At 35.6% G+C, this 24,764-nt stretch overlaps 1 protein-coding gene across 18 annotated transcripts in view; it reads right to left on the bottom strand.

Annotated features, from left to right (window-relative positions):
- The window catches only part of PHF21A (PHD finger protein 21A), a 197,826-nt gene that overhangs the window by 138,771 nt on the left and 34,291 nt on the right, over positions 1-24,764 (bottom strand). For 17 of the 18 annotated variants that reach the window (XM_017529362.2, XM_017529345.2, XM_017529353.2 and 14 more), the window contains 3 exons: positions 21,759-21,895; positions 15,972-16,004; positions 13,619-13,684 (listed from right to left, as the gene is read on the bottom strand). In XM_017529362.2, coding sequence (XP_017384851.1) covers positions 13,619-13,684; positions 15,972-16,004; positions 21,759-21,812 — 153 coding nt within the window. In that variant the 5' untranslated portion in view covers positions 21,813-21,895. Of the gene's footprint in view, positions 1-13,618; positions 13,685-15,971; positions 16,005-21,758; positions 21,896-24,764 lie in introns of those variants that run through there. The other variant, XM_017529364.1, reaches the window with a different exon arrangement.

The following is a 24,764-nucleotide window of genomic DNA, read 5'->3' as shown; positions in this document are numbered from 1 at the left end:
TATAAGAGGAGAGGCTCTTATTATTCTGTATACACCATATACTCTGTTTTGAGTGTACATACAGTCTATGTATTACGTGGCACTCACTCCTCCCCAAGGCTGTTACACGGTGCCTAATATCTCTGAGTTGAGTGCCTCTCTGGTTAAATTTCTCTTGAGTCAGACTGGCAAACTCTCTAAAAATAACCAGATAGTAACTACTGTAAGGCCATACTGTCTTTGTCACAACTACTTAACTCTGCCATTGTGGCACAAAAGCAGTCAGTTATAGAGAATATGTAAATGGAAGAGTGTGCTTATGTTCTAATAACCTTACAAAAACAGGTGGCAGGCCAGATTTGGCCCAGGTGCAGGCCATAGTTTTACCAATCCTTGACCTAGAGAATCATACTAGACTTCCCATTTTTGAAGAACTAATCAATTTCTCTTCAGAAGGATACCCTGAAGTAATGGCTAAAACCACTTTACCCATAAAGTATATAATTTATATAATTAAGCAAGTAAGAGCTAGGAGAAGGGAAGCTGTAAAAAGGAATACTAGAAATTTAAAGAGTTACATATAATTTTACCAGCTATTAGCAGGAGCTAATGAGGATTAGGGGCAGCACTTTTGATAACCTGCAAATACTGTTTCATCTGATGAACGCACATCATAGGATAAGCAAAAATCAGTTTTTATGACAGATGTTTATAAATGTTACAATGAAAAGCCACTAGTAGATTAACTCAAAATCGTATGTGAATTTATCTCAAATTCAAGACAAACTTCTAGAATCTCTAATAAATAAAATCACACAATCAGAAAGACAAGTTTCAAGTTCTGCCGATTAACACACTCCCCCAATTTCACTTAACTATTTTCCTTCAGGTAACACAACTTTTCAGGGTAAGTTCATTTGTGCTTCTTGACTCCACAGGAAAGGAACTGTTAATTTTTTCCCCAATTCCTATATTAGATGACAGAAGCACTAGATAAAACCAGATGAATAATAATCATTCACTGCTCATAGGGAAAATTAAGTTCATAACTGATCTCTTTCTTTAGTATTCTTCTTGGTCAAAATGATACAATTTGTTTAGGCAAAGTGGGAGAGGTTTTTTGAAAGGCAATGGAGGTGGGAGTAGGAGAAAAGGCGACAATTGAACGCATTAGTTGAAAATTTCTAGGGCTTCATTTTTCAGAGCAAAGGAAGGTTTGGTGCTTCACTGAGAGAAACTAAGAATGCCTCTGTCCTTTTCAGATAGAGCTAGGATGAGAGAGGTTAGCCAAACCCTGCTGATTCACACAAACACTTTCTTCCTAAACTTGGAGTAAATCAACTTTGGGAAACATATCTTCTGAAAACATAATTTTGCAGGGCAGCCTCTCATCTAACCAGCTACCATAAAAAGATACTAAAGAGTAAACTTATTTTTCCTGTCTGATTCTTATACTGTATTCTGTTGGGGAAAAAACAAGTGAAGGAATATGTGATTTGGCTTGCCATTTAACATATTAAACATTTTAAAAAGGAGAAATCCAAAACACCATTTGAGTTTTGATTAACTCTAGCTTTTTAGAATAATGCAGGTATCAAGGTACATAAAAGTTAACCAACGGACATCATGGCTGCTTTGTTTCAAAGGCATGGAATATCAACAATAATAATCATAGTTTATAGATAATTTTTAAATATCAAAAAATTTAAAAACATTTATAATTCACGTTTGAAATAAATTACATTATTTTCTGTAATAGATTTACCCTTCTAGTAACTTATTGCTTTGGCAAAGAGTAAAATTATTTTTGCATTCCTTGCCCTAAAGCAGGTTGCTAGCTAGGTAGCAAAGGGAGACTTTTCTAAAATAATCCACAGAGCCAGTAACAAGCACTAATGATATATTATAACTTCATGGTATTTCAGCATGCATACATCTTTAGATACACACTATCCTTAATTTACATTAGTAGAGGAAAGTGTTACAGAGACATTGTTAACTTTTTTCAATAGCCATTCTTCTCCATCCTTTCTCTTCCTTAATAACAAAAAACAATTTTGTTCAGGTATCTAGCTTCCAAATGCTTGAGAAGAAAATCTCCAGCTCCAGGAGGTAAATCAGTCTTGGACTCCTCCTTCGCGCCAAGAACTAGGCATTGGCATGTGACAGAACTGTGGCCAATGAGACACAAAGTCTGCTGAAAAGTTTCTAATTAAAGTTTTCCATACTCATAAGAAGAAATATTTAATAAGAAATGGTCCTTTTATTGCCCCAGGATGTTGATGTGTGAAGATGTAAAGCCTGGAGCCGCTGCAACCATCCCATGACAAGGAGCAGTGCTTGCTGACATGCTGAGCGTGGCAGTGCGGAAAGATGACCAGAATATGGGTCCTGATAGTGTTGCTAAGCTGCTGAACTGAACAACTCTAGCAACTTCTCCTTATTTGAATTAATAAATAAACTTACTATGTTAGCCACTTTTAGTTGGGCTTTCTGTTACATACAGCTAAAGGCATCTGTACTGATACAGTTATAATGTCCATATTACAGTTGAGGAAACCAGCTCAGAGAAATTCAATGGACACAAAGCCTGTCAGTGAACAGCAAAACCAGGACTGAAACTTACTCCTTTTCTTTAACAAATGTTTAAAGATTTAAACATTTAAATGTTTAAATGTTCACACTGTGTGTGAACGACTAGGGTATAAAGCGGGTATATAAGGGTGAAGGGAATGCAGTTCACAGAGGCTCACAATCTAGAAAGGAAGAAATGACACACAAACAGTTGAAGATATGTGGTAAGAGCTACACAAAAGTCACAGAGCAAGGAGCTACTGGTTCACAGAAAACAAAGCACCTGACGATGCCAAGAGATGTTAGAGTAGGCACATCCATGAGATGTTAGGGTAGGCACATCCAAAAGATGACAATTTTTTTTTCTTTAGTGATTTAAAATTTCAAAAGACAACTTCCTGTGAATCTATAACTATTTCAAAATAAAAAGTTTTTTTTTTTAACTTCAAAAGAAAGGGATGTAGTCTCATAAACAGGTTGAACAAAATAAGCCAGACAGAAAATAGTATGTTCTATTTTATTTCATACATAGGCAAAATTACTCTGTGCTGTTAGAAGTAACAAAGGTGGTTTCTCTGGTAGAGGAGGTAGTGAACTGGGGAAGGACAAAGGGGTTTATGTGGTGATAGTGATATTCTGATTACTAATGTAAGTATTAGTTACCTAGCGGTTTCAGTTTGTAAAAATACATTTGAGCCATAGGTACACACATATATATATATATATGTTTATCTATATTTATGTTATACCTTAACAGTTTTAAAAAATTGATACATGTCCCTTATAAAAAATAAATTCAGCCAGCCATTGTGGCTTAAACCTATAATCTCAGTTACTTGGGAGGCTGAGTCAGAAGGATCACTTGCCAGGAGTTCAAGACCAGCTTGGGCAACAAAACAAGAACCTGTTTTCAAAAAAAAATTAAAATAAACTAGCCAGGCGTGACACTGCATGCCCGTAGCCCCAACCACTCGGGAGGCTCAGGTGGTAGGATTACTTGAGCCCAGGAGTTCAAGACTGCAGTGAACTATGATTGTACCACTGCACTTCAGCTTGGGCGACAGAGCAAGACCTTGCCTCTAAAAATAATAAACAAACAAACTAAATAAATTTAAGTAATAAAAATATATATAAAGTTAAAAGTGCCAGCTTTCTTGGTCACCTCTCTTGAATCTCATTTCTTAGGGGCAATCACTGTGAATAGTTCTGTGAAAATAATTCTAGACAATCTAGACTCTTTCCCATATATTTTCAAGTATAAATGACCATGAATGCATAAATACAGTTTTTTTAGTATTTTGTATTTTAAACTAATATGGAATCATGCTGCATGTCTGTTTTACAATTCGCTTTTTTAACTTTCTATTCATTTTTCCATTCAGTTAAGCCACCTCATTCTTTTTTAGCAGCTACATACTATTCCATAATATGCATATATAGCTAATGCTTACATACTACTTACTGATGCACCTTGATTCAATCACATTTGTTTTCAGATTTTCTTTTTTTTTTTTTTTTTTTTTGAGACGGAGTTTCCCTCTTGTTACTCAGGCTGGAGTGCAATGGCGTGATCTCGGCTCACCGCAACCTCTGCCTCCTGGGTTCAGGCAATTCTCCTGCCTCAACCTCCTGAGTAGCTGGGATTACAGGCACACGCCACCATGCCCAGCTGAATTTTTGTATTTTTAGTAGAGACGGGGTTTCACCAGGCTGACCAGGATGGTCTCAATCTCTTGACCTCGTGATCCACCCGCCTCGGCCTCCCAAAGTGCTGGGATTACAGGCGTGAGCCACCGCGCCCGGCCCAGATTTTCTTTTATGGTGATTTCTGTACTATGTTGTCCTGTAAGTGGGTCTGCCAGAAGAAAGGTATAAGGTGACCCCAGGTTTGCATTATGCAAAGACAGGAAAAGCATCCCAGGTTGAAGAAATGACAAAGCATAAAAAGTATCTGAAAAGTCTGGGGGGGGTGGAATGAAGGGTTTTCTGAGGTAAGTGATGTGGCAACATTGTAGAAGAGACTTGTTTCTAGATGTATTAAGTTTTCAAATTGGTGGCCTCAGACTCATTTACTAGTTAATATAACTTAATGAAAACCGTTCTTTCCTGAAACTAAGATAAAGCTGCTCTAAATTGGAACAGAGTTAATAATGGCACTGAACTTTCCTGAAACACTGAAGTAGGAAATAATAATGAGAATATTTCCCGCCCCCCCCCCCACAAAACTGAACTGAATAATTTAAATGGGAATTTCGATGATGAACCCTTGGTATGGACATCCTTGGCCACCTTACCAGCTTTCTGAGAGTACATAAATTAATAGCATTCAAAAACACTTGCTGCTCATCTACCGTTCTAGATTTGAGGGGTACAAATGTGAGTAAGACACAGTCCTTGCCTTTGAGGATCTTACAAATAATTACACCTCGATGAGTGCAAATAAGTACCACAATGAGTGCCAAATAAAGTAGGCACAAGTAAGTACCGAGTACCATGAGTACACAGAAGAGGGGTGTCTAACTCTGCCCGGAAGGTAGAAAGAAGTCAAGAAAAGCTTCTAAAGGACCTTGCTTAAGCTGAGTCTTCAAAAAATAAGTAGGAATTAACCAGATAAAGAGGTAAAAAAATTCTAGGTGTAGAGAAGAGGATGTGTGAAGAAGGCACAGTCTTGAGAGAGCCCAGGGAGTAAAGGTGACAGCAAGAATTTTACAGGGTATGAATGAGAATGAGTTGTTAAAGGTATCAATGCTAATAAGCTTGAGTGCCTTGTAGGTCATAACCAGTCACAGGGAAGTAACACTCCAAGAGTTTCATCCTCTGCATCCTCCTTGGGCTTAGTATCATCCCTTTGACCAGAGAAAACTCCCAATAAATATATGTGGAATAAAACAGATGAATCAGACTAGGAATGATAAAGAAGTCTGAAAAGCACAGATCCTAAAGAAAAGGGAATAAATGGGGGGAACGGATTATGTGAAAGCACAAATTAAGTTACTGATACAATGGAGAGGTGGTATCAGTTATTACTGGCTCCTAAAAACCATTTGTTATTCACACTGCCTATCACTCAAAACTTAATGTTCTCCAAAGAGTGGAAGAGTTCCCAAACATTTTGAAATACAGATACGTTCTATGCAAAAGAAAAAAAAAGACAGATACCACAGGCTGGAAAAACATTCCAATAGTTTGGGCTTTGATTTGCTTTTCATAGCATGAAGCAACTGCTCTCAGCTAAGCACTAGATGAGCAAAGTGGAAAAAAAAGAATACAGTAGATTCCAGTAGCCCAGTGTCAAGATATAACACCTGATAACAAGAGTTAAGAATTTCAGTTTGAATATTAATACGCATTCCATTTGCCAGCACCAAAAATAAGGTACTAAGAAAAACTCATAAGAAGATTGCTCTGCCTCAACTCAGCAAACAGATTGATGGATCTGGTACTAGTCACCAACTGACTTGATTTCCTCTGCCATACTCAGGTGAAATGCCCTATAATAATGTGGCACGTTATTAAAGTATAAGTTACTCAATCATCTCTTTCTAAAACAGACAGTCAAATCTTTGACCACTTAGGTACAACTAGCAGCAACAGAGACAATCACACTCAAAGAAGACAGGTAAAAAGGACAGCAGATAATATAGCACTGGGAACCATAGTCACATTACATATATACAACCTCTCAATTTTCAGAACTTTCATACTTGTAGCCAGTTATTTCTGAGCCTTTCCTTCATCTCATCTTGGCTGAATATAAGCCAACAGGATTTCACCAGGAGAAATTTGAAATATTACATTTCCTGTATTTGATGAAAAAGAGGAGCTAATGTCCTATGTACACAAAGTGGCAATAACCTCAACAGTTGGACCAATGGTTTCACATAAATATTACACAGGAGGGATGAACTAGACTAAATCTTAGGAAATTCCTAAGCTCTGGATGAAGTCAGGCTTCCATCACAATGAAAAGATTTCTAAGAAAACAATTTTAAATTCCAATGTGATGCGCCAATCACACTAGCTTGGCTGTGAACCACGGAGGGTAACATTTTATGGTAACTGGTATTAGAGGCTGGAGATAGTCATACATCATGTTACCAATACTAGGACTATAGGATCTAACTTACTTATTTGACTCCAAGGTAATGAGGCCTAAAGGCAATGGAATTATTTGGCCTAATGTCTTATTTCAAAAAATATTTGATAGATAAAGATCTACAGAGTTACTAAATAAAACTGAATAAAGAGTACGATCTGGATTCTGGTATTGAATCTGATACTAATAAGTTACACAATCATGGCTAAGTCACGAACTCCACGTCTCAGTTTATGTATCACAATGACGTACTTTTGACTGAGTTAAATATGAAATGTTCTAAGCTTATTAGAATAGTAGTACTTTACATGTAAGATGAAAGTGTTACATATGAGATGAAGTTAACCACCATGACTGAAGCCAACAATTTCCATTTAAACAGAACTCACCTACAAAAGAATTCCATGCACTCAATGGATACACATGCATTAACTCCTCAATGAATAACCCAAACATTCCACAAATATGGAAAAAGACATCAAGTATTCAGTAACAAAAATCTATCAACAAGTCTATTACAGAGTCAGGAACAGAATGAAACTTCTGGTGCCTCCATCCCTACCCAGTCCTTTGTTCCAGTTACCTAATTAGCTTAAGTTATGTTGTTCTATGCATCAGAAACATAACTAGTTATAGGAGGGACAGAAACTTGTTTCCTAAAAGCTTCAGAATCTTGTATTAAAATATATCCAAATTTAAAACTGAGAATAGTTCCATAAATGGGAAGATGGACTTATTAAACCCAGAAAAGTATTTCATCTAGTATTAGGTTAAAGAGATTTGTAAGAAATGGTGACTATAATTTTTTTTTTTTTTTGAGACGGAGTCTCACTCTGTCACCCAGGATGGAGTACAGTGGCACCATCTTGGCTCCCTGCAGCCTCTGCCTCCCAGGTTCAAACAATTCTCCTGCCTCAGCCTCCCAGGTAGCTGGGACTGCAGGCGCCCACCACCACACCTGGCTAATTTCTTTATTTTTAGTAGAGACAGGGTTTTGCCATGTTGGCCAGGCTGGTCTCCAATTTCTGACCTCAGGTGATCCGCCTGCCTTGGCCTCCCAAAGTGCTGGGATTATAGGCAACAGCCACTGCTCCTGGCCAGGTGACTATAATTTTTAAACAGAGTCAGAGAAGCAAACTTGTAGAAAAGATCAAAGACTACAGAAGGGTCTATCTCTCTAAAAAGGAGCAAAAAGAAATAGAATAAGGTGTTAAAGAATAACAAAATTTAAAACTAAAAGAGAATTCTATGGAATACTACAACAGATTTGTGCCATGGACAAATGGCAAATTCTATGAAAAATATACTTCCTGATAAGCATCAAATACATATTAATACATCTTCCAAATTAGCAGAGTGCTTTTTTCCCCCTGTGACAGGGTATCTCCTAGGGAAAATCATGTATTCTCAATACATGCTATTAATGTGATATTGCCTTTTTTGGTGATTATTTGGAAATATGTGGTTAAAAATATTTTTAATGTAGGAAAGGCTTTTTTATATCTTTAGACCAAGTGCAGTAGAAGAATTATTGTTTTCAATCTCCATATCCTCCCTGTTTTAAAATTATACATTCACACCCTTTGTCCTATAACTTTACAAGGCTTGGCCATGTAACTTCTTTTGGCTAATGAGATGTTAACAAACCTGATGCCAGCAGAGTCTTCAAACATATTTCAATAGTTTGGCTTGCTTCTTGTGCTCTTAAGTAAACTACGAAATGAATATGCCCCAGGTAGCTCCTGTCCCTTCATCCAAGGCCTCAGAATGAACACATTTAGAGTAGATTGAACAAAACCTTCAGCCTGAAGGCAAGCTCAGCCAGCCCACAAACTGAAGCAGAGGTACTTGGCCAGGTACAGCTTAGATCAGGAGAACCCCAGATGACCTACAGGCCCAGTGTAAAAATAAACACTTAGGGCAAATGCCCTATAATAATATGGAACATTATTGAAGCGCAAGTTACTTCATCAAGCTTATTTTTCTTAAAGAGATAATCAAATCTTTGACCAGTTAGGTACAACTACTGGCAGTGTTGAAAGCCACTCAATAAAACACTGGTTTCTGATGCAGAATTGTTAGGGTAACATGTGACCAACAAACCCACTCATCACTTATCTAAGAATTTATCCTAAAGCAATCAGAGAGAAACACACATTCATTTCATATAGAAGGGTTTATCTATCACAGCAATATTGATAATAGCAAATAACCCTGGAAATACCCTATTATCAAGTAAGAGAAGAATAGTTTTTAAAAATCAATTACATTAATATTTAAAGCTGTTAAAAATAATATCAAAGAACACTAAAAAAATCTAAGAAGATTTTCATAAGTTAGGTTTAAAAAGCATAAAAAGGCATACCGTTCTATAAAAAAATTATGATATAAACAGAGCAAAAGATCTGGTGGATAAAATAATTCATTTAAAAAATATAAGTACTTCTGTGTTAATATCATTCTATGTTAAATATTATACTAAATATTATACTATGAATAAAGAAGCAAATAAAACAAACATGTTCCCTGCCTTCTTGAAACTAACAATCTAATGAGGAAAACAGATATTTTAAAAATAGTAATCCTACAGATAGAGGTATGCTACTATAGGAGAAAATGCTAATCATTCCTAGTATTTATTTCCCAATTCTTTTTTTTTTTTTATATTAGAGAATTCTTAAGTCTCAAATTTCTCAATTCTTAGTAATAGTCCTTGAATTTTATCTGGCCATGACCACCAGCAATAAACTAACTACATTTTCCAGACTTCCTTGCTCCTAGCGGGGCCCACATGACTAAGTTCAGACCCATGGGATCTAAGTGCTGCATGCAACTTCTAGTAAACATCCTTAAAAAATAAAGGGCTTGCTCTTTGTTGCTTCTCCCCCTTCTTACCAGATGGAGCAGCTATTTTGGAGGATGATGTGAAAGCTGCATGCTGAGAATGGCAGAGCAACAGAATAGGAGGAACCTGGGTTCCCTGACACCATGGAACCACTCTCAGCAGCCCTAATCCCCCTACAGAACTTTTAGATGAGAGAGAAATTAAATTTTCCCTGTTTACATCATTTTCATTTTGGATTTTCAGTCATCCACAACTGAACATAATCCTAAATTGCATAACTATGAAGGAAAATTGAAGGGTTCAATGACAGATTATAACAGAAACAGCTGATTTTGACTAGAGGAAGGAGTGTCAGGGATAGCTCCTCTCAGGAAGTGACATTTAAGCTATGACATAAAACCTCAGCAGGAGGCCACCAGGTAAGGGGAGATAGGGCAGCAAACTGTTCAGGCTGGGGAAACCAAAGATGCAACCACGATGGGCTAACCCTGAAGCACCACAGTAAGAAGCAACAAACTTGGGGATGTTAAGATTGCCTCTACAAGAAATTAGAAAGAAAGCAGACAACTAAAGCAACTAAATGCTTTAGCTCCACATCAGAATATCTCCATAAAAGACTACATATGCTTATCAAAAAATAAGGGGGTGTGGAGTGAGAATGAGAGTGAATTCTGTTAAAGAAATTAATAGTTGCTTCTGCACTTCAGCATTACTAGTAAGTGTTTAAAATAGTTGGATTCTCTGATTAGAGTGGTTCATATATTTAATACCATGAGAAGAATGTCATTAGACTTCTAAATGTGAACTATGCCTGAAACAGACAAGAGCTTGATGTTAAAAAAATTTTTTTTAATAATATTTCTTGTTTATTTCTGATTCTAAAAGGGAAACATTTATTGTGGAGCATTTAGAAAATATATGTAAGAGTATATGGAAAAAATAAACCACCTGTAAACTTACCACCTTCCCATGTTTTATGCTGACACTGTTTCTACATACATTTTCATGCCTACATACATATATACCCAAAATAAACATAAAAATGGAACTGTAATGCACATAAAGTTGTGTGTACTCTCTCACTTATTATTTCAGAGCACATTCCTGTATCATTAAAATACTTCCCAGAACCATGATCTTAATGGCTATATAGGATATAATTTATTGAGCCAATCAAGTCAGGGATTTTCTGAGTTAAAACTGTCAGCCCCAAATTGAAGCCCTGCAGGTCAAGAAGCTGACTGAAATCTGCCAGAGTTTCTCTTTGGAAATCTCAAGTTACAGTTTAAAAGCACTAGAACTTTCCAATCAAGAATTTGATGAAATTCACTGAGGTTTAGCCAGGAAGGCTGCTTACTAAAGGCTGTATTTTCCCAAATGGAGCATACGATTACATAGTTTTAAGGGAGAAACTGAGTAAGTATCAAAGATTGAAGTGGCGACAGTAAATAAGAACTAGTGTCTACTGCAAGAGATAGTGACTATCTGCAATGGTTTTTTTTTTCCTTTTTTTTTTTTTGACATAGAGGTCTGATACAATTTTTTTTAATAAAACAAAAGAAGAGAATGTATGAATCCATTATTTGTATAATTAAAATTTTCTAATAAATAATGAAAAAAGGATTACAGAAAAATGCACAAAGAGTGGAAGTAAATATGACAAGGGTTTAAGTGTGAAATATGCCATTATTCTCCAAACTTTTCTGTATTTTAAATTTTTCTAACAAAAAATTAATGTTAAATTAAAATATTAGTCATATGAATAAGGTAATTCAGACTTTAGTTATTAAAGTGGAAGGACGATTGGTTAGGTTCTGCCAGAGGATAAATGGCTCTTTTGAGGAAAAAAAATGAGCATAGCATTAGGAAGCTGTTCTAAAATAAAACTATTTTATTTTTTTGAGACGAAGTATCGCTCTGTCACCCAGGCTAGAGTGCAGTGGCGCAGTCTTGGCTCACTGCAACCTCTGCCTCCTAGGTTCAAGTGATTCTTCTGCCTCAGCCTCCTGAGTAGCTGAGTAGGCACGTGCCATTACGCCCAGCTAATTTTTTATTTTTAGTAGAGACGGGGTTTCGCCACGTAGGCCAGGCTGGTCTCAAACCCTTGATCTCAGGTGATCTGCCAGACTTGGCCTCCCAAAGTGCTGGGATTAAAGGCGTGAGCCACCATGCCTAGCCAATAAAATTATTTTAAACTAAATAATAATGTCACATGTTGAAAAGTTTGAGGAGGGATGAACCTTTGAACATTACGGCTGTGCTTCCTTCAATTATTAGCCTACCTAAAAATGATATTTTTCTGTTCCATCAAGAAAGTTGTTTTAATAGTTAAGGAAATATTATAAAAACTGCAGGACTGAATTCTAGTTTCTGACTCTAGTTTTATTTACTTTGTATATCTAAAGTTTTCCTGATGTTAGACATTTTTAAAAATTCTAGTTTCTGAAATCCAAACTTAGTTCAGAGGACAATTAGAGCTTGCCACTTGATGAAATATCTTAGACAGATAGCTGCAATTTTCTATTCTGTAAGGTCCATAGCAGAAAAAGATTAAAGAATAAAAAGTTACAGAATAAACCAAATCTATGTTAGTTCTCACAAACAAAAATTTCGAGTAAATGTGAAATTCTAAAAATTGTCCCACTTTCCCCAAATGTAGTCTTAAGTTATCTTAACTTTGCAACAGCATCCCCCAACCCCTACTCCGCTAATCAGTTCTCACCTTCTTTCCCTGCTGGAACACGTGCATTTTTCAGCAAATGTGACTCATTCATTGGCATCTTGTCAAACTAACCCTGAAACTATAAGGAGGCTCAGCACTAACAGAATTCTAAAGCTAGAACACTTTCACTAACACACATCATGTTGACTTTAGAGAACTGAATCACATTCAGAGCCAAATACATGCTAACCAACTCTGTTTATATTTTTTCTTACAAATTGTTCTCCACCATCCCACCTCCTCCCAATTTTAGTTTGGCAATTCCCTAATCTAAAATACCTCCTGTCTGTGGAGAAGACAAGGTGGGGACGCATAAGAATAGGAGGGAAGAATATAAAGCATTTGTTCACTCAGCTTGGAAGATGATTCTATTCTGAAACATTAATGATTCATATCTCTTCCACATAGTTCTCAAAGTTTATTTCTCCCCTCAGTTAAATGAAAACACAATAGAAACACAATAAAAAGTCTACAGGAATAAATTATTCTCATTGTTATTATTTCACTAAATAACATTAAATAACAACATAAAAATCAGTTATTGAGAACTATTTCGTCAAAAATCTTCAATGAAATGTCACTGGCACAAAATATCAACTGCAAATCACCTTATTCTTTTCATTAATACATTCACCTACTCCAAGACAGAAAACCACTCTTTCTAATCAGAGGGAGAGTGGTGGGGAAGAAACAAGAAAATAAATGCTTTATGAGATTACCATAAACGTTTACCTAAAGCTCTATCAATTGCCACACTCCACCTGGTGGCAGGCACTGCTTGAATTGGTAAAGTGTAGGTCATCATACAAAAAATTCCAAAGAATACTTTCCAGATGTCCTCAGAAAAAAGCAAGATTTTCTTCTCCTGCCCTATATGGAATAAGTCTAACAAGATTTCACCAAAGTTTTTTCACATAATAGTAGGTCAATATCTAATAGAGATTAACATAAAGGCATGACCATACTTAGAATGGGAGACCTACATTTAGAGCAATCTACTTACAACAAGATTTTCTCCACAGTAAGTTAAATGTCATCTCAAGGTTTTAAGACAGGTAACGAGGTACACACAGCACCTACAAGATTCTCTATCACCTACTCTCGCTGTCTTTACTCCCTCCCCTATGGGTAAACCATAGAGTTTAATTAACACAGTTAACGGCAGCCTGCCACATTGCTTTTAGGTATTTGCCAGTAACATATACCCATGGGATACTCTAGAGACTGATTTCAACCAAAAATAAAAATAGATAAACAGAGCTCAAACAAAATTAAAACCGAGTCTGGCTGCCCACACTTATTTTCACACATGAGGAAAAATAGCAGTTCTCTTAGAAGCCTCTAGCAGACATATCTTTAGAACACAATGTTAAAAATATGCCCCCCTCCCCTTTTCCCCTACCTGTTTCTCACTCAAAGCTGTGATTTTGGCTTGGAGTTCATGAAGCTGTTTCTTTAAGTCAGCATTCTGATTGGAAAGAAAAAATATCTGTGAGAAAGACATTTCATTTGTTAACAGAATAGTAGCAGGAAGACTCTGCATACTGTATCACAAATGATGAAGCAACCTGAAGCATACAGCCAATCAAATCTGTCATGTATTATTACACTGTGGCCACAATACCATCACTTAATGCATAGATCCTAAATACAGGCTCCTAGCACCAAAGCAGGAACAGCTTCTCTGCAATTGTTTTAAATTACATGAAGTTTTATATTTGAGCATCCTGCGCTGTAAGAGTACCTGTCCACTAAAATACTCTTATTCTTTTTTTTTTTTTTTAATACTCTTATTCTTTATAGAAAGTTTTCTGTTGACAGAAAACCCAAAGCTCCACTAATCACACAGAAGTAGGTAAATGGGGGTTTATAAGTATACATACACTACATGCTTTACAGCATTATCAACAAAGATAAGAGGTTTTTCTCCACTTGCCCTCTCCCTTATTTAGCAAAGTACATTTGTTATTTTAGCCTAGATCTGAAAAGCTGTCAGTGCTGCAACTGCCTTAACACTACATCATTCAAATTAACACAGTGACTACCAGGGCATTTTCTCAGTTCTAAAATTCTAGGAATCAAAAAAAGAATACTATTTTAGATGAGATACACTGAGCATGACTGCCTTTTACTAAAGTAGGCAGAAAAATTCCAAAATTAAAGTTTTCAAATGCTTAATGTAGCAGGACAGCCTACTAGCAGACTGAACACCACCCTAATGAGAGACCACTTTTACTTGATTTGTCTCACATATAATTTTTTCAATTTACCCTGCTTTGTCTTCTGTCAGGGTTAGGGAATACATTCTCCTCATCTATTAAATTTTATTTACCCCATGTCTACTTTTTTATTAGTGTATTTGACATAAGGTTTCTCCAATGAGATCATCCACAATGCTGTCCAACAAGTTACTGCCCTGCCCACCTCAGATTCTTCAGGTTAAGACAATTCTGTTACATGACCACAAGTATAATAGAAATGATAGTTTCTAGTAACATTTCACAGTTGCTGATAACGTAGGTTACCACATTAAATAGGAAAGGAGCTGTTAATCTAAAGTCTACCACGTCTTGGTTTTCTAAATCCAATTTATTATTTATTTATTTTGAGATGCAGTCTCGCTCTGTTGCCCAGGCTGGAGTGCAGTGGCACGATCCTCCAGGGTTCAAGCGATTCTCCTGCCTCAGCCTCCTGAGTAGCTGGGATTACAGGTGCCCGCCACCACGCCCAGCTCATTTTTGTAACTAAATTCAATTTAAATTGTGAATATGCCAAAAAATTGAAGAAAAAAAAAAAAGGAGAAGTTTCTCATGGAAGTGGGACCATTTAATAGGAATAAGTATGCCAGCTCTCAGAGTCAAAACATAATAGTCAGACCTGAGTTCAATTTGTGGAGATAAGCGTTATTTTTCACTTCCAAAAATCAATGTGCCTCAGTACCATTCTTCAACCAAAAACTTAATTTTACTTTACAATGAAGGCTGTGTGGAATGTTTATCAACCCAGATATATACAGAGATATATTTGATAAACACTCTCCATACTTATGACCCAGTATCTAATGGTTAAAAAAGAGACACTACCCAATAAAAAATATAATCATCAAGATAACGTTTTAGAAAAATGTCTCTTCAGGAATAGAGAATAAAATGGCTTAGTGAAAAATGCCTACGAGAATTTAAAGAAAAGTTAACATTCTCTGTTAACTTTTCTGTTAAAAAGTAACATAAGGTACTTTTTAAGCCTCCTTTAAAGGTTCTTTCAAAAATAAAATTTTCTAAAATGCTTCTTTTAAAAATTACTCTTAAATTCTTACCCTGAAAGTAGATAATTCAGAACTATTCAAATGTTCTGTAATATAAGCTCCAAGTAAACAGAAATGGTTTGGGGTCACTTTTCATAATATTGAGATGTCAGAAAGCCTCAAAAACTGATTTTGAATAAGTGGGTTTATGGAAACGAATTTAAGCTATATGAAGAGTATTAACTCAATATTTTCCTCCAAAATACTCAAACCAATTCATATAAAACCAAAATGACAGTAACAAAGATGAAATAACAGCTATATTAAATTAGAATGACTGAATTTTTCTAAACCCTTAATACCTGAAGATCAATGTATTAAAAAATAACTGCTATTAGAAATGAAAGAATTCTTAAAAGTTAAGCATCATCCATATTTCAGTATTTTACGGTGACTTGACTTTAAATTATTTTTTAATTTGAAAATTAAATGAATAACAATAGCAGTTTACCTGTGGATCCTGCTTCATTTGAGCAACCAGTTTCTGGTAATAAAGAGAGAAAAAGAGCTATCAGTCTTACATATTAACTCCCTATGGCTAATCAGGTTTGGACCAAAAAATCTAGGATTTTAAGTCAACACAAAAAAATGAGCAACACCACAATCAGAACAGACTAAAACCTGTGATCCACGTAAAAGGCTCAGGAAGCACACCCTTTCATTAAAAAAAAAAAAAAAGAAAATCAAACTACCACTTTATATTTGAAATGAAAAAGTGCCTGATTTTTAAATCTGGACACAGAGATGGGAGACAGTGGCTTCTGAAAGGAATTAAAACAAGCTGGATGTTCCAAAAGCCAAATATCCCTTTCAAATGTCATCAATGTCTAGAGTCCAAAAAATGTCATCAATGTCTAGAGTCCAAACAAGGCCTGGAAAGAAGCTGGCCCTACACAAAACCAGCCTGTTTATACACAGTGCAAAGTACAGATTTGGCAGTTCTATTGGTCTGGTTCTTACCACAGAAGGAGCTTAGTGTCACATGTGACTTTGCCACTGTCTTCTCTCAAGACAGAGGTGGGTGCAGGAAAGGATAAGTTCAATGGGGCAGTGAAGCTCCGTATTTGAGAACAAGGAAGTGCAGGAACAATATGAAACTCTACCTAACTCGGTTCCTCTGGGAAAGAGAGTGATACCCCAATACTAAATGGAAAAGATATTTACTAGGGAGAACAGAAACCCAAACAAATAACAAAGAGAGAAAAATGAATGTCTTTTGACCTAAGCCAACTTTTAAAAACATCATTGCCCAAAAGTAACAATAACCATAGACAGAAAAATTTGAAGGATAAAGGAGCATCAGAAGTCCTAAAGTATCTGGGAATATGCTATTACTCAAGTCAATTTCTCACGTAATGGAAAAATACATCACTCTCTTTTGGTGACAAGGCACTTTTAAAGTGTTTAGTTGTGAAGTAAAACCTTTCTAAAATATACTATATATTTATCTAACTATACTTTTTGGTTTTTTTTGAGATAAGGTCTTGCTGTCACCTAGGCTGGAGTACAATGGTGTGATCACGGCTCCCTGCAGCCTCGACCTCCTGGGCTTAAGCGAGCCTTCCAACTTAGCCTCCCGAGTAGCTAGGACTCCAGGTGCAAACTCGCATGCCTGGCTAATTTTTTAACTTTTTGTAGAGACAGGGTCTTGTTACATTGCCCAGGCTGGTCTTAAACTCCTAGGCTCAAGGAATCCTCCCACCTTAGTCTCCCAGAGTGCTGAGATTAAGGTGTCAGCCACCACACCTGGCCTAACTTCTAAAAGAAGAAAAAAATAAAATAAAATAAATCAAGCTTTTATGGATACCTAGAAGAATGATTATATTAAACTACAAACAATAGGGTCCTTACCAAAAAGGTCTCAAAGTACTATGTTTTACAGTTCTTAAATCCACGCTGTAGTTTTTCAGTCCAGTCCTTAACATCAAGTAGTCACCCAACACATCTTGCTACTATTCTTTCTTTGTTTTTTTAAAGATGGGGTCTTGTTCTGTCACCCAGGCTGCAGTGCAGTGGCACAATCATAACTCACTCCAGCCTCCAACTTCTGGGCTCCAGCAAATCCTCCCACCTTAGCCTCCTAAGTAGTTGGGAATACAGGTACATACCACTATATCTGGCCTTTTTTTCCCCCCCTTTTTTGGTAAAGATGACATCTCCCTATATTAGCTAGGCTGATCTCAAAATCCTGACCCCAAGTGATCCTCCTGCCTCAGCCTCACAAGCAGCTTGGATTACAGGGTTAAACTACCAGGCCTGCCTAACTTTTTTTTTTTTTTTTTAACATTTTTAGGAGATGAGGTCTCACTAAGCAAACAGGCTGGTCTTGAAATCCTGACTTCAAGCCATCCTCCTGCCTCAGCCTCACAAGTAGCTTGGATTACAGGCTTGAACTGCCAGGTCTGACTGATTTTTATTTTTTTTAATATTTTTAAGAGATGAAGTCTCGCTGTGTTATCCAAGCTGATCTCGAAATCCTGACCTCAAGCGATCCTCCCACCTTAGCCTTCTGAGTAGCTGAGATTACAGGTATGAGCCACCATGCCCAGCTCTTGCTACTATTCTAACAACCCTGAAACCCAGCTCAAATTTGCTGCTTCAGACCTGCTGTGTGGTATACTCACTGGACTCATTTTAAGACAAGTGAATAGGATGTAATAATCGAAGAAACCCTCCTTTAGTAAAATGTACAATCTTTGGTGTATCACTTCAGACATTTATTCTAACTGGTCAAAAGTCTTTATCGCTAGTGCTAAGACACATTTTAGATAACTGAGGTTGCCAACCATGAGACCTCCAAATACATAAGGTATGTGTCACTATATTCTACTTCATATTTAATGGCAGTAGTTCTTCTATGTCCTAGACTTAAACTACAAAATAGTAACAATGCACATTCCAAGGGTTTAAGAGAATTGAAACACAAGGTTTTATGCATATACATTTTTACATTAACGCTAGCCACACTCTTCAATGAAAAAAGTTCTTGAGTTTCCTTTTTGATTTGGTTACCAAAGGACTGGCTACTACGCTGTTACCTTTTAGAAGCTGAAAAAGGTTTTCTTCCAGACACTGGAATTTAAAAATGCACTGATAACCACATCAAGTCTTCACCTCTAGAGGAAATAAACAAGCCAACTTTTCTGTCTATAAGCAGTTAAACTGCATTTTAAACAATCAGGGGTAGAACAGGACAAGATGGACAACTTACTGGATCATCCAAATCCCTAGTAACTTTAAGCTGACATCATGTTAACAAAGTTAAGTTACTTTCTATTGCAAGAATGCGGCAGTATTTCTTGAGGATATATTTTACACCAAAGGTAAGCAAAACAACTCGTGGGCCGAATCTGGCCGGCCACCTGTTTTTGCAAATAAAGTTTTATGGAAAAAAGCCTACTCATAATATTGTCCATAGCTGTTTTGTCTGTGCAACAGCAGAGCAGAGTAGTTGTGACAGAGACCATAAATTACCTGTAAAGCCGGAAATATTTTACTACGTATCCCTTTACAAAAAAATTTGCTAACCTCTGCTTTATACTATTCTCCATTACATATGGAGTAAATACCCTGAAAATTTAAATGTGACTTCCATCAAATCTAAATAAGATCGAAGAAGGGAAGAGGAAAAAAGGCGATTTTCCCAAAAAGATGAGATGTCCATCACAGGACATTATTATTTAAATGTTTATTGAGCATCAACTATGTGTACGTTGCTACTTTCATAACTATCTTCCCATTAATAAAGAAAACATAAAGAACAAAAATATGTTTTCACTACAGCAATACCAAGTAGTTGCAGAAAACATTTTCTATCCAGTAAGCTCAGTTTCATCCCTAATCTCGTACCCTAGCTGGAAATGCAACAAAGGGTGTCTTTGGCCCCAATATTTAGCCAAATGTATGTTCTGGTTTTGGTCTCAGACTAGTAACCAATCCCCCTACCTCAATGCCATTTCTGGCATGCCTCAATTTCTCATAATCAATGATTGTGTAGGTGACACCACAGAAATTACTTTTTCAAAAACAGTAAAGTATTAAAGATATAACTAGAGTGAAATTATCTTATGTGTTCTCTGTTAAATATTATTGACATATAAATGTTTACTATCACAAAAACATATAAAAGCTACTAATTGTATGCTCAAAACTGACAGTTAATATGAATATTAAGAGAGTTTTTAGAATAACTTTAGGAAGAATACTGTATCTCTTTTGAGTCAACAAATGTAAATTTAAAATTTTAATTAGATTTCAAACAGAATAATAAATATTGTTTTTCATAATTGTGATGTTTATAAAATTGGTATGCTTGAATTTGGAATATGAAACAAAATATTTAGTAATTAACTTCAATTAATTTAGGTCATGAACCTTTCAAGAAAGGATTATTTGGGACTTGCTCACATCTTGTAAGGAGGAACTAAAGCAGAATGTTAACTTTACCATCTTAATACTTCCTCAGAAGAGGAAAAACTCCAAAAATCACACACATCATAAAATCATCCTTGGCCGGGCGCAGTGGCTCAAGCCTGTAATCCCAGCACTTTGGGAGGCCGAGGCGGGTGGATCACGAGGTCAAGAGATCGAGACCATCCTGGTCAACATGGTGAAACCCCGTCTCTACTAAAAATACAAAAAAAAATTAGCTGGGCATGGTGGTGCGTGCCTGTAATCCCAGCTACTCAGGAGGCTGAGGCAGGAGAATTGCCTGAACCCAGGAGGCGGAGGTTGCGGTGAGCCGAGATCGCACCATTGCACTCCAGCCTGGGTAACATGAGTGAAACTCCGTCTCAAAAAAAAATAAAAATAAAAAAATAAATAAAATCATCCTTTATCCACACAAATTTCAGATTGATTCCTATATTCCCAAAATTCATTCTATGATGCTGAGAGCTTTGAACAAAATGTGAATTTAATTTTTATCACTTGCCATTCAGCCAAACTGGGTATTCAACACACCTCTATGTTAAACTACTTTCACTCAGAAAAAGGCAAGCTTGTTTTTGTAACAAATTTCTACTCTCCTCAGTACCAGAAGCAAGGTTTTTTTTTTTAAAAAAAAAAGTATGCTGCTTATTACCTACTTAAAGAAGCCCATGTGCACAGGGCCAACTCTGCAGCGGAACAAGAGTTTAACGAGATCCGGAGTGGCAGCAGGGATTTCTGAACAGGTGCTTCTGAAGCTTCCTTTAAGTTCTCACCCACACTAATTCTGGGCAACATGCAAATCTAGTAGTTATCAAAGGCCCAAGATATTCTCCCAGTGATTTCAAAAGCTAATGTTATCTTAGACTACTCAGATAAAACAAAGGAATCTATACCCTAAGAACAAACACCTTTAAAAAGTAGTTTTACTTCTCCTTCTCTCCACTCCCATATCCCCCATTGTTACAAATTCAGAAGCAGTCAATGCATCATCCTTAATCATTTTTGAGTACCAAGGACTATATACATGCATACATATGTATGTCTTCAGTCTGATGTCCAGCTAAAGTCTAGAAAGATATAAAACAGTGGTACTCGGTTTAGATAACAAAATTTTAATTATGTAATTATTTAAAGATGGCTTTTTGTTTTGATTATAGTATAGTTATGTATACATTTACTTTCATATATTCACATATAAATTACATTTAATATTTTAATATTTTATTATTATACACATAAAATATTGTTTTACAAACATATTTAAAATTTATTTATATACACATTTTTATAATTACTTTAAATGTTTAGTCTGGGTATCTGAGATAAAATATAAGAATTGTGAAATCTGAAATTTAAACATCTGTGAAGACAATCACATTTTCTTTACGAAAGATTGGAATCAACACATAAAGCTGAGTCATATGATCTGTAAAAATTTTAGTACATATGGTAGTTGAGTTAGACATGTTGTTATTTAAAACATGCAAGTTAAATCACATGAATAAAGCCCTTCAGATGAACCAAAAAGCAGAAAAAAGATTTCTTTCTTTTTTGTTAACACCTCTGGTATATTAAAAAAATAATCTTTTCAGTTCTTTTCTTTAGAAAGGAAGTCAGGAATATTTTCTTTAATTTCTTAAAAGTAGTATCTAGACTTTTCGAGTAGTGATAAAAGGCAAATGACATGACTCTTGGGTAACTGTCTTAAAGATGATTACAAACTGTACTAAACACCAGAGATGGGCTTGTTTACTAATCTTGACCATTACTTAACAACAGTGTGGGAGAAGCCAATACTACAACGTACCTGGTGAACCTGAATTTCCACTTTAAGAGCTTCCTGTAGAGTCTGCAACTCCATCCTCTACCTTCTCCACTTTCTCTGCTGATTCTATAGTTTCTTCAGCCTCTGTTTAAAGTAACAAACTCCTCTTCTCACTGCAGCTGTAAAGATCATAAAATGTTTTGGATCATTACATTTGGAATAAACAAAATATTTATGTCAAATAAATTTTGTCAAAAAATATTTGTTTCTCTAACACAGGGCAAGAAATTTCTCAAAGATATTTTTTTTTCTCCAAAACAATTCTTCAAGTATTCCTCTAAAGAACGTTTCAAAAACTAAGAAATGAAAAACCAAAAAAAGGGTTTAATCTGATCATGGAAACATCTAAGCACCCACCACACGCTCAGCACTGTGTTAATTACTACATACTGAGGATATAGAAGTGAACAAGACCACTTCGGCCCTCAATGAGACTATAACCATACAGGACACGCTGTCCTCAGAAGGAGACATATAACAACAGAATCGTACATTTTTAAACTTCACACAGAGTGAACTGGAGAGTTCAGGGTTTCTTGGAAGTTAATGAATGCCAGGGTACTTTTATTTGCATGAGTTCTTACTCTATATAAAAAATTGAGAAACTCAAAATGGGAAAATTCTGGTATAACTTAAGCATTTACATTTAACAAATGAATGCTGAACACAGATAAATACAATGCAATACAACTGTGCTATCCACAAAGTTATGATGTGGATATTTTAAAATGTATCTATTGTGTGTAACATTATGAGGTGGTCTAGTAATGGAATGCATTTCCAACTTTACAATGAAAATCATCTTCTTTCACACTTGCCAGTCATCTCTTTGACTATACATATAATGGCATGTGGAAATAATGTCAAAAGTCTAAATCTGTGAATGTGACACCCAGCTTGACCTTCCTATCCTCCTCCAATTATCACTACTCTAAATTAATTCAGTGGCTAATTCATCCTTTATTACTTTTTTCTTTTCGTGAATGTGGCCTTAGACATGATTTTAGGTACTCTGCCAAAGCAAAAGTCTGTTTTTGCCTGAATAAATTTAAATTTTACTTCAAATTTCTTTTCTTTGCACCTATAAAACTTGTAGCTAGAGAAACTTTTTAGCATTCATATAAACTGGGGAAGGGAACAATCAGAAAATTAGAGGAACCACTACGCCTTAAACCAATACAGTAAGATTCATGATCTTCATATTTCTAAATATTATTTAACTATGGGTAAAGTCTATATTCAACCTAAGTTTTCTAAAAGTCCTCTGAAAACTGGTTTAACAGAGTTATAATGGAATCATTAACTAGGTAACGTATTTTTGTGAATGTGAGTTTTCATTATATTTGCTTATTCTCATTAGGCATAAAACAGCAGTAGCAATCTTTCTTAGGGCTTATATACTATATTATGTATCATCAAAATACTCAATTGTAAAAAAGAATAAATTTCGAAAGTGCAAAATTCCTTTAAATTCACTTTTGTAAAGGGTAGGAAAGGTTTACTGTATAATGATAATGTCAACCAAAACATTTTAAAAGGCAGTATATTTAGGGGAGATATTAATAACTTAGAAAGGGAGACATATTGTGGTAAACAAATCTGGGTAGTTTTAGCTACTTACTATCTTTTAAAATATTTGGAACAATAACCAATCAATAAATAAATATCAGAATCACAAAGTTACTAAGACTAGGATTTTTATTATTATCATGTAAGCTTACTCTACCTGCAACACTAAAGTTAAAGCTACAGAGCCAGTTTAATTTTAAATACTAAAATAATCTCCCTACTCAAATTCTTGACTTATGTATTACAGTTCTTCTTGAAAACAATACTTGGTTTTAATTTTTACAAGGCTCTACCAGAAAATGTGTCCAAAATGATTCCTTATAATTTTTTTCAAGTCAAGAATCACTCTGAAGTTGAAGGGGTATTTTTCAAATATTCATACTTTATTCTACTGATAGTAACATATAAAACCATAGTTCAACTCAACTCACATAAACTCTGGAAATGAACAGCAGGTTAAAACACCAAGAATTTATATTATACATGACAAAGGGCTAATATAGTTTATATATTTAGGACTCTCAAAAATTGATAACAAAAATCTATGAAATAACAATTTACAGAAGAAATAAGAATGACCAACAAACATAAAAAACTTCCATCTGCAATTAAGACACAGAAATATAATTAAGATGATATGCTCTGTCTATCAAACTGAAGACCTGTAAAAATAATAAAACTGTGAGCTGTGTAGAATTTCTGTCAGGTGTCACTTCATAATTTGCTGATGGTTATCTCTAGGTGGTAGCACTGATAGTCATTAACTTTCTTCTTTATGGGGTACTGATATTTTCAAAATTTTCCATTAAAAAATGCCCTTCTTTTTAAACAAGAAAACATTAACCAAGGATTAGTAGATAAAGCATCAGAAAATGTTACACTATCAAACAAAATGCTCAGGAAAAGAAAAAGTTAAAACCAGGGTTTAACCCGAAGACTGTAAATGTCAAAGAGTGCCTCGCACAATAATAAGCCTGCAACTCAAGCTAATGAGGAGCTGATGGCTTTTACTTTCTCCATCAGATTGTTGTCTGCTTCTTAGAGATACACAAAGGCATGAAGTTTTACTTGGCAAGGACTCTAAATGCCAACTACTCATTTATTTCAAAATAAAACTGAAGGGTTAAAAAAAAGGTAGGACTAATTATAGAAAAACATATGAAGGATTAGAAGATTCACTTGAAAATATTTTTCTTTTCTTCAGAAAGGTCTCCTTCTGGATAGTAATTTTAAGAGACTGCTCTGTGTGTAAAGAAACAAATTACATGGCCAGGCGCGGTGGCTCACGCCTGTAATCCCAGCACTTTGGGAGGCCGAGGCGGGTGAATCACGAGGTCAAGAGATCGAGACCATCCTGGTCAACATGGTGAAACCCCGTCTCTACTAAAAATACAAAAAAAAATTAGCTGGGCATGGTGG

The sequence above is a fragment of the Cebus imitator genome, unplaced genomic scaffold (assembly GCF_001604975.1).
Source record: "Cebus imitator isolate Cc_AM_T3 unplaced genomic scaffold, Cebus_imitator-1.0 Scaffold58, whole genome shotgun sequence".
NCBI lineage: Eukaryota > Metazoa > Chordata > Mammalia > Primates > Cebidae > Cebus > Cebus imitator.
Note: the sequence above shows the minus strand (reverse complement) of the source record. Positions and strands in the feature narration are given on the sequence as shown.